General features: G+C 37.6%; 1 protein-coding gene across 2 annotated transcripts; it reads left to right on the plus strand.

Moving 5' to 3' along the window:
* The first annotated feature begins 12437 nt into the window (after positions 1-12437).
* LOC105791178 (uncharacterized) lies at positions 12438-13394 on the plus strand. Of its 2 annotated transcripts, XM_012619125.2 has the most exons (3): positions 12440-12722; positions 12801-12996; positions 13131-13394. In XM_012619125.2, the coding sequence occupies exons 1-3, from the start codon at positions 12573-12575 to the stop codon at positions 13175-13177; spliced, it is 393 nt and encodes a 130-aa protein (XP_012474579.1). In that variant the 5' UTR covers positions 12440-12572; the 3' UTR covers positions 13178-13394. The 2 variants fall into 2 exon arrangements, with proteins under 2 accessions (XP_012474580.1, XP_012474579.1); XM_012619126.2 differs by lacking the exon at positions 13131-13394 and having other exon boundaries at positions 12438-12722; positions 12801-13001.
* Positions 13395-13847: the final 453 nt, after the last annotated feature.

Below are 13847 nucleotides of genomic sequence, written 5' to 3' on the forward strand. Positions count from 1 at the left end.
TTAAAGGAGAGTAAAAATTAAGAAAAATCATTAAGAAAAACAAATAATGATTAACAAAAATTATAAAAATTTTCCTTTTTATAATTTTTATATATTTTATATTTATTCCTAATTTTCTATTTTAAAAGTTTATATAGTTAATAAAAGTAAATGCATGTTTTTATAATATAATGCCACATCACAATATGTAATTAAAGGGCAAAATACCAATAAAAGTCCTTTTTTTTTAAATTACTGAAATGGGCCCATTAAAAATTAATTATAGGAATGGTCCAATTCCCTGAAAACGCGTCCACGTCAGCGTGTTGTCAGGTGACGAGGCAGGAAAACGCTTCCTCAACGAGTGGACATAAAGCGCGCCCTCAAGGGCGCATTTTGCCCGTGTCTCCTGCTGGTTAAGGTTTTGGGATTTTGTTTTAGGGTTTATGGTTTATGGTTAGGGTTTTGTGGTTTTTAGGTTTAGGGTTTTAAAGAAAAATTAAATAAATAAGGGATTATGGCTTAGGGTTTATTAATTAAATTAATTATAAATTTTTCAAAATAGGATTAGGTTTCGTGTTTATGATTTTTAAAGAAAAATCAATTAAATTAGGGTTTAAGGTTACTTGAGTAAATTAATTAAAATTTTTTTAAAAATCAGATTAGGGTTTATTGTTAATTTAAAAAAACTCCCACGTGGACACTCTTTTGCTACAGTAGCTCTTGAAAAAATAATTTTGAGAAAACGTTTCTGAGCAAATAGTGTCAAAAACGCTTTAAGCAGGATGCTTTGTCAGCAAAAGTACTGAAAGAAGCTCCTACGTGGACGCGCTTTTGCTACAGTAGCTCCTGAAAAAATAATTTCGAGTAGACGTTTCTGAGAAAATAGTGCAAAAAATGCTTTAAGCAGGACCCTTTGTCAGCAAAAGTACTGAAAGAAGCTCCCACGTGGACGCGCTTTTGCTACAATAGCTCCTAAAAAATAATTTCGAGTAGACGTTTCTAAGCAAATAGTGTCAAAAACGCTTTAAGCAGGATGCTTTGACAGCAAAAGTATTGAAAGAAGCTCTCACGTGGACGCGTTTTTGCTACAGTAGCTCCTGTTTGGCCTGAGACTATAAATGAGGTAAAATTTTTTCTCAGATTGCATAAGTTACAGCAAAAAAAAATTTAGAGAGTCTAAGAAGGATAGAAATTGAAGATGAGTGAACATATTAGTGCTATTATTTACTATGATGGTGAGGTTCGTCACACCGAGAACGGTGTTATTTTTTTATCGGAGAATACAGTGCGACTGGTTTTTAACCAAAACATAGATTTGATAGAACTTCGTAAAAGAATTAGGTGTAAAATATTCAGAACGATGCCAATGAAAGTTCTGACTATTACGTATCAGTTTTGTTCTTCTGTTGATTCGGTGACATATGACTCGTTTGACGTAAAAGGTGCTCGTAGCTTGGAGGCAATGGTGTAGACCCATCTCGTTAGTGGAGCACCCTATATGGAGTTATTGTACAATTTACATCGTCAAATGATACACTTGCGACTGTTGTTCGAGAGGTATACACGACCCTGCCCGACACTCGGTTAGTAGGTTACAAAATACGGAACAACCCATGTTTGGTAGCGGTATGGAATACACATCCCCTACACGACCATCTGTCAGTGGATGGGATATGCACCTCGGTGGGTCGATGTTTGATGCTGGAAATACATACTAGGGAACGACATCAACTTCTAGTGGTTGGCAATCTACATCCAATTGGGGACGTTATGAAACACCCAGAAGAAAGGATGATGTACTTCCTACGATGTCCACCGGTGAGGGGACCTCGTATGTTACATATGATGGTAGGTTAGAAGATGACTCCGATGTGGATCCACCTCGAGAGCCCAGGCCCGATGGTGCAGAAGTTACATTATTTTCTGAATCGGAGCCTATTCTAACCGAACCTAAGAATGTTGAAGGGGTTCAGATGAAGAAGAAGATCCACGATTCAGTGCATACTCACCTCCAGCCCACATGTATAATGTCGATCTGTCTACAGATGATGCGTTGGAGTTTTCAGATCTACTACATAGGTTGCGTGATCGCACAAGTTTGATACTGGATTCGGGTGAATTTGAAGTTGGTAATGAGTTTTCCAAAAATGATAGTTTTATTGGTGCATTGAAACAACATATCATTAATAATTGCGTTAACTACCATGTGGTTAAATCCAAAGCTAATAAGTTTGAGGCGAAGTGTGCAGTGCAAGATGGTACATGTTCATGGAAAATCTACGCCTCGTTGAGGAAAATGACAGGGTTGTGGGAGATAAAAAAGTACAAAGGTCCACATACATGTACTGCAAGTACAGTATTTAGGGTTTCTAAATAATACTGTTATTATGTAATGTTGCATTATTTAATGTACTTCGTTGATAGGTATTTCACAAGATCATCCCAAGATGGATTTAGCTATGTTAGCTAGCTTGATACTACCCACGATGAAGGCAGATCCCAGGATTTCAGTGCCGGTCTTAATTGCCAATATCCATAGCCAAATGGGGTACACGCCCTCTTATCGCAAGGCTTGGATAGCTACGCAGAAGGCGTTGAAGAAGATGCATAGTGGGTAGGAGGCTTCATATAATAAAATATGGCAGTGGTGTCAAGTGTTAGAGAGATACGTCCTAGGTTGCATAACAGACCTTGAAACGGAACATGCGTACTACAACGGCTGATTGCTACGTGGATGGCAAGTGTTCAAACGCCTGTTTTGGACCTTTAAGCAATGCTGAGATGCATTTCCATATTGCAAACCCTTAGTACAAATTGACGGTACCTTTATGTTTGGTAGATATACCTATCAGCTATGGCAGTGGGAGAATTCTTCCAGTTGGGTTTGCAATAACATCGGGGGAGTCAGCTGATGACTGAGATTTCTTTCTATCTAGGTTAAGGAGGCATGTGTGCCCCCAACCTGATATCTGTGTTATTTCGGATCGGGGCACTAGAATACTAGCTACAATTGATCGACAGGGAAGTTTATAGCAGCGCACACACCATCGGTATTGCCTAAGGCACGTTGCTTCCAACTACTACAGGAAATATCCATCTAATAGTGAACGACGAAAAGTGACCAACATGGGTATTTAGTCTCTATTAATATAATTTCCTTTGTTATTTTGAATTTATTCTAAATGAAATAGTGGTATGTAATATTCGCTATGAACTTATATTGGTAGGGTATGAAATAAATAAAGATCGTTTTCACGAGATGTTGGCAGTTTTGCGTTCAATTAACGGCGAAGGCGCGGACTACCTTTGTAACATACCTTTCGAACAGTGGGCACAAGCATACGACGGCGGCCTACGATATGGTCATATGATCTCAAACCTGGTTGAATGCATAAATTCTGTTCTAAAAGGAACGCGCCATCTACCGATAACATCGATTATGCGAGAGACATATTTTCGTTTGGCGGCTCTATTTCCAAAGCTAGCAGTGAGTTATGCAGGCCAGATGCAGGGAGGCCATGTCTGGTGCAGTAAGGTAATGCAAGAAATTAATAAGGCCAAGGCGTGGGCGAACACCATGCATACCGATCGAGACAACTTATGGTTTCGCGTGACAGAGTTTGACAGACCGCACCAAGGTGTTATTGGCGGGCAATGTACAACGTTTGAAGACACGTATTCCCACCAGTCCCAGATGAACGTAAGTGGCCGTTTGTATCGCTTGCTCCCTTTAAGCTGTTACCGGATAGAGAATTGCATCGCAAACTAGAATGCATAACAATATGGATATCCGAGAAACAGTCAGTCAACAGAAGTTGTGCGAATGGTGTAGGAACCCAGGCCATACAAGCCGATCATGCCCAAATCGTAATAGTTTAACGTTGTTGTAAAAAACTTTACATTATTTGTATTTTATTAAATCAAATAATATGGAAATATTCAGAATATTGACTTATTTAAAAGAAAATTTATTTTATTAAAAATATTAAAGTAAATTACAATTACTTTATTCAAAACAGCGTTTTATTTTATTAAATGAAATAATATAGAAATATTCAAAATATTGTGTTATTTAAAAGAATTTCTATTATATTAAAAATGTAAAAGTAAATTTCAATTTTATAACATGAAATAATATAGAAAAATTTCTATTTTATTACATCAAATAATATCAAAATATTCAAAATGTTTGTACAAATATATTAAACTAAAAATCAATCTCTGTGCCGGTCGGATTTAGTGCCACATGGCGGCCATCGACGATTACGCACTGGATTCCTTCTTTGTCCAGCTTCCGCCGGGGGTTGTGGTTGCTCCGGCGGGGATTCTGGTTCATTCGGTAAGGGATCTGGTTGTTAGTGTTGGGACGATAAGCCACCTTGATAGAATAGTGACTGTGGAGGTGTTTGCATCACCAACGACGAAGCTGTTTGAAACTCATACGGTGATGGAGATTGGTAAAAAGAAGAGCTCCTCGATGGCCCTTCTTGTGATCCCTCGTGCGACGGTGGCCTATACATCGGCGGTCCACTCGACGTAATAAAAAATGGAGATAAACCGGGCCATGGACTCCAACCGGCCATAGGACTAGAAAAGGGAAACATATAAGGGTTAGGATACATAAAAGGGCTAGGATACGCACCTAGCATCATCTGAAAAGGCTGTGCTGTGGGTGTCATCGGTTGAAGTGTTGGGCTCGGTGACTGTGTGGGTGCTGTTGCTGGGCCTGGTGATGGGCCTGCGTCGTCGTCCCTTATTCTTGGATTTAAAGGGCCACATCGTTCCTTTTGGACACGCAATTGCCGCTGCCTCTCCTCTGCCGACAGTAAATAATGCTGCCATGGATCCTAAACCATGTCATGTATTCTGGCATGCACGCTAACTCTAGAACAATGATTGGTTCCCGATTAGGTATATAATCATACCGATCTTTCCACATTTAGATGTAGAGTGACCGGAATCTCAGCCAATCTGTATGCAATTGTCGTAGGTCGATTTTGTGATGATCATCCAACACCTTAAGTGCCACGAGAATCGGTTGTCGGAATCCAAATTGCCGTAATACTCTGTCCAACTGGTGCATCTCTACGGTTGAAAAATTGACCAATGAGACTTTCACATGCCAAACGTTTGGATTTTGAAAGTACTCATCTGGAATTACTGCCCGAATTGCCGGATCCTCATATGGTGTTCATTGAAACTATATGAACATGATGGAAATGATATACATAATACATAATACTAAATACCAATCGACTATCTCATGATGGAAATATCTATTTTATTTAATACCTACTTGTGCTCCCGACCGTTGGTCTAATAGAAGCCATATATCTTCAAGAAAGGTAGGTAATTGAGCATAACTTGCCGAATGGTTCCACCTAATTAAATAAACTTTTAGCATTCGAATATATTTTAAATCTACGTAATAATTGTAAAATCTAATAAAAAATTTACCTTATTATGAGTGAGAATGTATACGGGTGGTCCACTCGAGGACATAAAAATAGAAAGCAAAACCGTACCCATGACTGCAGTAGTGATAGGCAACTTCCGATTTTCGCTTTATTCGGTCGCGTCGCCCCGCACATCTCTCGGTACAACGTTGCCAACACGGCAGACCCCCAACTAAATTCACCAGCTGCTCTAAAATCAACGAGTTTCAGCAACCATCTTAGATGTACAAGGATCCGTGACAAGTCCGGCATCAGATAACCTCCAATTATCTGAAGAATGTATGCCCAAGCATATCGAATTTTTTCCAGTTCGGTAGAATCATCATCCGGCTCCGAGAATGTGTCTCATAACAGCCCATCTCGATCTGACCACAGTTAATATTCTTCGGAATAGCGCCCAAAAGCTCGTAGCATACCGCTCCACAATCACCTGATTGAACAGACCCGGTGACCGCGTGCCCATCCATCAGCAATCCCAATTGTAAATTTACGTCTTCCTAAGTGATAGTGCATTCTCCACATGAAAGATGGAATATGTGCGTCTCGGGTCTCCACCTCTCAATCAACGCATTGATGAGTTTCGGGTCTAACTTGCATCCCGACCTACCGTCGCCATGTGCCAAAAACCCGTTTCTCATAGGTAATTCTCTACCAACGGTGATGGAGGACCATGCATATTACAGATATAGCATTGCAATATCCGATCTACAGACTTTTATAAGAAATAATAAAATAAAAATTATTTAAAAATTATAAGAAATTTCTAATAAAATAAAAATTATTTAAAATTGCATAAATAAAAAAATCTTAAATAATATTTAAAAATTAAATTTAATACTTACCATTTTCATTTGTTCGACGGATATGTTCTTGTTATCGAGACGAATTAATTCTTCGGCCATTGCTAACACGATCAAATTTTTATGATTTAAAAAAATTCAAAAAAAATAAAATTAAAGCTTTTTTTTAAATAATTAAAAAATTAAAGCTTTTTTAAGAGGAATTTGAGAGGAAATTGAAAGGAATTTGAGAGGAATTTGAGAGAAATTTGAGAGAATATTGGAGAGAAATTGAGAGAAAGGATTTAGGTGTGAAAAAAATGAAAGGGGGGTTTTATAGTTTTTTTTACCGTTGGGGTGGTCACCAACGGTAAAAAAAGTAGTCGTTGCTACTATTCACGCGCGGGCAAAACGCTTCCTCAAGGAAGCGATTTGTCAAGGGCGCGCTTTCTGTCCACGTGGACAAAGCGCTTCCTTGAGGAAGCGTTTTCCTACTTCGCCACCTGACAACGCGCTGATGTGGATGCGTTTTTGGGGAAATAGGGCCATTCCAGTAATTAATTTTTCAATGGGCCCATTTCAGTAATTTTTTAAAAATAGGGCTTTTATTGGTATTGTGCTTGTAATTAAACTAAAAGCTATAACATTTTTAATAGGGAGGTGGGTTGTTATTTTTCACCAGGTAGATGACTTCGCCAAGAGGACCCCTTGAGTCCTTATTTGTTTTATCTATAGTGAAGGGCTTTCCTCTCTTATGCGATAGGCACTTTGGCATAATATAATACGAGGGGCTCGAATTAGTAATGGAGGTTCGCAGATTTCGCATTTGTTGTTTGCAACGACTGTATCCTTTTTGAGGAGGCCACGACTGCCAGTGCTTTAGTTCTGCAACAGGTTCTTTTGGAGTATGAACAGGCTTCCGGGTTTCCACTAAGTCTAAGTGTTATTTAGGGCTTCCTAGTAAGGTGGAATGTAACAAACGGAGAGCTTCTTAGGGGTTGAAGGACCGTTTACGATCTCTGATCGAAAGCTGGTGTGTTTGCCCGCTATCCTATGGGGAAAGAGGTCTTTATCAAGAGCGTCCTATAATCTATCCTTACTTTTGCTATGTCCTATTTTTTGCCACCTGCTTCTTTCTGTACCGAATTGGTGGGTGTTATTAGTCGATTTTGGTGGAAGCGTCATGGTGGTCGGGGTGGTATTCATTGGGATGCTTGGTCTAAGTTGTGTAAGTCGAAGGATTCTGGTGGTTTGGGCTTTCAAAATTTGGCACAATTTAATGTCGCTCTGTTGGCGAAACAAAGCTGGCGTTTAATTAATTATCCTAATTCTTTGTTTGCCAAAGTTATTCAAGCGAAATATTATCCGAGATGTGATTTTATGCATGCTAATTTAGGAACTTACCCTTCTTACCTATGGAAGAGTATTTGAGTTGCGAAGGGTTTGCTTCACTCGGGGCTAAGTTGGCGCGTGGGTATGGGCTCTCATATTCGAGTGTGGGATAATGTCTAGATTCCTTGCTTGCTTGAGCGCCATTTGCGACATCACGGGGTTAGTCAGTCTAATTTGCATATGTCCGAATTTATTAATCAGTCCACTAGACAATGGGATGAGCGGTTGCTTACCGATGTCTTGGGAGCCACAGTTGCGAATCTGGTCCTCTGCATTCCCCTTTCTCAGGAAGCTCACGATGATATCTTGGTATAGGGGAAGGATGGCTCGGGGGTGTACTCGGTACGGAGAGACTATCATCTGCTTTAGGCTTCAGACTCTACAGCTATTCCCGACTCCTTCAAATTTGTGTACAACAAATTATGGAAAGTACAACTACCAGGAAAAATTAAAATCACAGCTTGGCGAATTTTCAATGATTACATCCCTAGCTATTATAATTTATACAGCAGACATTTACGACCTTCTGCTCTATGTCCTTGGTGCCTCGTCTCGCCTGAAACTCGTAAGCACATATGTCATGACTGCCCTTCTGTTGCCGGGGTTTGGAACGACCTGCAAATCACATGGCCAGTTGATTTCATTGGAGTATCTTTCCAAGACTGGTTTTATTTTCTTATAGTTATTTCTAACCCTACTGTTTCTAGGCAAATTGTGTGTGCTCTTTGGTAAATTTGGCATGCTCGGAATCAATGTATACATACAAATGCTATTTTTCAAGTGCAGGAAATTTTTCAGAAGGTCCTCTGCTATCTCCGGGAACTGGATGTGGTGTAAGAGAGGTTACTTGGTCGGATTCTTGAGGCTGAGTGTTGGCGACCTCGGGAAGGCACAATGCTGAAGGTGACTTTGATGCTGCTTTTAATGTACATTCCATGCAGTCATGCATAGGACTGATGTTTAGGGACAAATTGGGCAGAGTTATTGGATCCCATTTAATGCTTACAGCGCATGTTCCTTCGGCTTTTACTGCAGAGGCTCTGGCATGTCTTCATGCCGTTCGGTTGGCTGTGGATCTCAACTTACAAGAGGTGATTTTTGAGGGAGATTCACTCACCGTTATACAAAAGGCCTGCTCTCCTCTGCATGACATCTCAACTATCAGAGCATATATTCAGGTTGTGAAGGCGATGACCTTTCGTCGCTGCTTGTTTGTTTATATCCCTCGTAAGGGTAATTCTTTCGTTCATCTTCTGGCTACGACGGGGCTGTGTGGTGAAGTCTGTTCTTCTTTGAGTAGAGTCATCCCTAATTTTGCTTACCTCGCGGTGGAACGTGAACTGCCGGTGTAATACCCAAATTTTGTCCGGCCCGAGCCCAACTATTAAAACCCAGATATGAAAAAATATCAAATAAATAAAGGTCCAATAATAGTCCAGCTACAATCCAATATAATAGGCCCAATTTCAAAACACCCAAAATTTAAACCCAGACCCGAAATAGACTCTAAACCCGACGTAAACAGATCCCCAATCCCATCAACTGAACCTAAACGGATCCTAACTTGGACCCAATTGGCTAAACCCGGATCACGGATCACCAGGTCCAAAATGCAACCGAATATCCTAGAATCTCAGAGGGTTCTCGCTAGTGCTGCAACAGGGGATCTGGATCCACGCGTGTGCAACGTCTTTCCTCATGTGTGCTCTTCTGTGGCTCCAGGCTGGTGGTGTACCTGCAAACATACACACACAAAAGGAGCAGAAAGAAAAAATGAAAAATAACAGAACGGGGGCGATTTATTTTTTATTTTTATTTTTATTTTTCATTCTTCTGTAAATAAAGACTATAAAAAGACCAAGAGTGAACTGTAACTTTCTTATGCATTCAGAATACAAAAATAAAAAATATAAAGAAGGTGATTTCGGGGTTCTTTTGTTGCTTTTTTTGTATAATCGTTTGTTCTTTTCTCTTCTTTCTTTTTTCGTTTTGCATTTATTGGTTGCTTATTAAAGAAAGAAATAGTAAACGTTAGAGGGGAGGGACATACCTGGAGGCCGGATTTTCGCCTTCTCTCCGCAGTAATCGGAGTTGAATCGGAGATTGATGGCCTCTGAAAGAGACGAATCGACAGAGCGGCGCATAGTTTTTTTTTAGTTTAGGTTTTCATTTTTAATAAAAGTGATAAGCTTTTATTTTAGTTAAAAAGGGGTCATTAAAACGCTGACGTTCAGAGTCAATGTAATGACTGCAAAAGCAATGTGCTTGAAGACCGATCCGAGCGAAGACTCCAACCCGGTGGATCCACGATTCGACTTATTGGTTTATTTATTTGAGAGTCCCTTTATGTTTTGCTCAGTTTCAATCGGATTTCTTTCCATTTTTTTTAATTTGTATCGCATATTTAACCTTATTTTCATTTAAATCCATGGTCAAACGGTGTTGTTTCTGCAATTGATTTGGATTATCTCAAAGTTTACGTATAATTGCTGATTTGGTCCTTCATTTTTAAAATAAATTTTTAATTTAATACTAATTTAGTTTTCTTTCTCAAAATTCAACGTTATTTTTATTCTATTTTTATATTATAGTATTTAATATTCTTTATAATATTTATTTTGATAGTGTTTAAGTTTACTATTATTATAGTCTAAATTATAATGAATTATTATTTTAGTTTGCTTTTTTATATTTTCAAAACCATTACACATCAATATTTTGAATCTATTGTATATCATTTAATTTTTTTCTTGTTATTATTATTTTCTTTTCATTTGAAACTTTGGTTTTAAAATTTATGGATTATTATTTTCAATTTCAAAACGTTTTCTTCATATTTTATCTTGCTTTCAAAGTTTTTGAATAAATCTGTTATTATATTCATATATATATATATATTTTTTTTACTTTTGGCTTAATATTATTTTCAAACCTGTTAATAGTATGATTTCTAAGATATGATACACTATTCTTTTAAAATTATTATCAATATGTTTTAAATTTACAAACCTTTTTTAAAAAAATTTATATACTTTTATTTTTCCAATTTGATACATTATTATTTATTTTATCACACTTAATATATTTTAAGAAATTGATATGTTACTTTATATTTCTCAATAATGTATTTTAGAATATAGTTCTAAATCTTATTTTCACCGTGATATCTCGTGACTATTATATCTATATGTATAATTTATATGGAATTGTTGGTGTATATAAATAAATGTAAAGTATAATAGATTTCAACTTATAAAATTTTATACGCGTTTCATACATAAGTATCTTATTTCTTAAAGGAAGTTATTTATTTTGCTTGCTTTGGTTTAATTATTTATTATTAAATTATTTCTAAATATCTTTTTCAAAAATATCTTTATGAGATTGATTATTGATTTATTAGATACTTAATCATTAATGTTTATGTATTATATGTTTGGTTCTTGCATATTCTAAACTTGGTTTGTTATTCATCATCTGCTTTATATATTGTTATTCAAATTATGTTGTTTGCAAAAATTGCATTTCTTTAAAGCATTACAATCGTTTTATTTCAAATTTCTAAAAAGGGTTTGGCGTTTATGAGTTCTCGAGAGAATTGTGCCCTAACTTACTGCGCTTCAATTCTTCTCAATGAATTTATATCATCAAGTATTCATTTTATTAAAACCATACAATTGTTAAAATAAAGCTCTTAAGATTACAAAATGTTGGATCCTAACTTACTGGATGTGACATTTTATTGTCTCGATTTTCAAAAATAAAGGCAATATTTGAGGTTTAAGAATTTCGAGAAATTGAATCCTAACTCACTGGATTCTGATTTCTCGATTGACTTAAACAATCAAGTAACCTTCTTTAAACTCATGATTTTCATCAAAAAAGAACACATTTAATTTCGAAGATAGAATTGTAACACCCTAACTCACTGGGTGTGATAATTTATTTCTTCGAAATAAGTGCGTATTATCATTCAAGCTAGTTCATCCAAGTTTTCTCATCAAGGATCGTATTTTTAAAATCTTTTCAAAAATTCGACAATAAAACATTGACCAATCAAATCGGTACCAATTTTGGGCGTTACGAGGGTGCTAACCCTTCCTCGTGCGTAACCGACTCCCGAACCTATTTTCTCAAATCTCGTAGATCAAAATTGTTTTAAGGTGAGCCGATCACACACCCCAATAAAAGATCAGTGGCGACTCCCATTTATTTCAAAAAGTCGATTTTTTTTTCAAATTTAAAAATGGTTTCGACAGCCGGCTTTTAGGATCGACTGGAATAGCTGACTAAGACGATTCTGCACGATTGGGGTTCTTCGGTTGGCTTGGGCAGAGGGACTGCATGGGGCTTGCTGGTTCGGCTGCAGTTGGGTTTGGTTGGTTGGCTCCGAGGGGATCCTCTCGCTCTGGGCACCGTGGGGTTGTCTGCGATTCGCTGCCGCTACCGTTGGTCACCTCCTTCTCCCTACTTTAGCTGATCGGCAAGCTTGGCGTTGCATCTTTCGGCTTTGGCTGCTGCGAACCATGGATTCTGTTGTTGACAGCTCCTTCCAGGGTTTGTTTTGTTTTTCTTTTGGCGGGAAGTTGCTTGAACTGGATTTGTCTTTGTTTGTTTTTGTTTTTTTGTTTTGGGCTTGGCCCAGGTGTATGTTCGTTTTGTTTTGGATTTCTGCTTGTCTTTTTTTGCTTTGTTTGCCCATAAATGACCCAGTTTACATAATTGGAAAAGAATTTTGAGTAGAGGGTCCGGCCATATACCCCTGTCAAGCCCATAAAAATTTGGAAAGTTGAATTAAGGGTAAAAAAGGAATTTAGCACTGTCAAAAGCATCCCCCAATGTAAGAGCCGCGCCACTGCGGCGGCCGATTCCCCCAAAATTCAATTTAAATGTTCCCCGTTTCTCTTGAATCAATCAATTATCCAACCGTTTTTGTTTGCAGATAAAGTGGAAAAGAAAAAGAATGCAGATCCAGGTAAAGTGTAGTTGTGGGGCAGAGAAGTGCCCTGAATGGGCAATTATCGAATTGCAAGGCGTGGTTGAAGTGCAGCCTTCTTTCCAGCATTCTCTCCAAAACCTCCAAATCGGACTGCTTTGCCGCCCTTCTTCCCAGGTTTTCTTTTTTTGCTTTTTCTTTTAGATTATTACACTGATACCCCCCATTACACTTTCATGTTAACTAAATCTGCAGGAGAATTACACTTTCACGGTCGGCTATCATGAATTAACGGGGTCCAAAGTGGCCCTTAAGAAGCCCATGGTGGTTCTCAAGAAAATTAAGTACATGGACGTGGCTACTTCTTCTTCATCATGCGTAGAGCTCGATGTTGTTGGAGTTATTCGCCACAAGATTTTGTTCAAGACCAGGCCCACGGCCTTGATCTCTGGTTAGCTTTACCTAATCATTTCTGAAAATAAAAAATAAATAAATAAAACTTTTATTCTCCTCTTGAAGTTGCTAACATAGGCAAAACCTTATCAAGCTTGTATATTTCTGATATTTTATTGTTGTTTTGAACAGGACCACAACCCACAGTTAAGGAAAAGATTAATGCGGCAGGTGCCTGATGGTACTTGAATGTTTCTAACTTGCTAAATGCTTGTTTAATTAACTATGTCAGTGGTGCTTGTTGTTTTGAGATGCTTTCTTTTGTTTTTGCCCCCTTATCTACTCATCGTCTAGGTAGTCATGTTTTGGCTGTGTAATATTAATTAATTGTTTTATATAAATTTTGATGACACTTGTTAAATCTCCATTAATGAAGTCTTAGCACAGTTGGTAAAAGTGGAGGTTTGGGTTTTAAGTATCTAGATTCAAAATTCATTATATAGGGTATCTGAATCCCACCATGAGTTGTAAGTTTTAGTTCAGTTACTCAGTTTTAATTTAGATTATTCCAGTTTTTAGTTTGTTTGTGCTGAACTGTAAAAATTTGATTCTAAACTTTGTGATTATTAAGACACATTTGTATTGGTATCCTTGTGACTTCAAAAAATTGGCTAAATCTAGTGTGGTATAATTATGTGTCATGCGAGGCTTAGATTTAAACATGATTCTTGAAAAGTTGGTTCCATGGTATTGTTTCTTGATGTGCTCATTCTTTATGCTATGGCATTTAAAGAGATACTTATCTTCTTCCCTCAACAATTTGTCCAGTTCAAGAAGAAGCTATTTGGATGAAGTGACACCATGTGTTTTATGATATAAATAGCATCATGCATCATGGGATACAACTTG

The sequence above is a fragment of the Gossypium raimondii genome, chromosome 8 (genome assembly GCF_025698545.1).
Source record: "Gossypium raimondii isolate GPD5lz chromosome 8, ASM2569854v1, whole genome shotgun sequence".
Lineage (NCBI taxonomy): Eukaryota > Viridiplantae > Streptophyta > Magnoliopsida > Malvales > Malvaceae > Gossypium > Gossypium raimondii.

Coding starts and splice junctions, on each gene's coding strand:
- LOC105791178 (XM_012619125.2), top strand. CDS start 12,573: ATGCAGATCCAGGTAAAGTGTAGTTGTGGGGCAGAGAAGTGCCCTGAA. Junction 12,723..12,800: donor TTTGCCGCCCTTCTTCCCAG/GTTTTCTTTTTT, acceptor CTAAATCTGCAG/GAGAATTACACTTTCACGGT. Junction 12,997..13,130: donor GCCCACGGCCTTGATCTCTG/GTTAGCTTTACC, acceptor TGTTTTGAACAG/GACCACAACCCACAGTTAAG.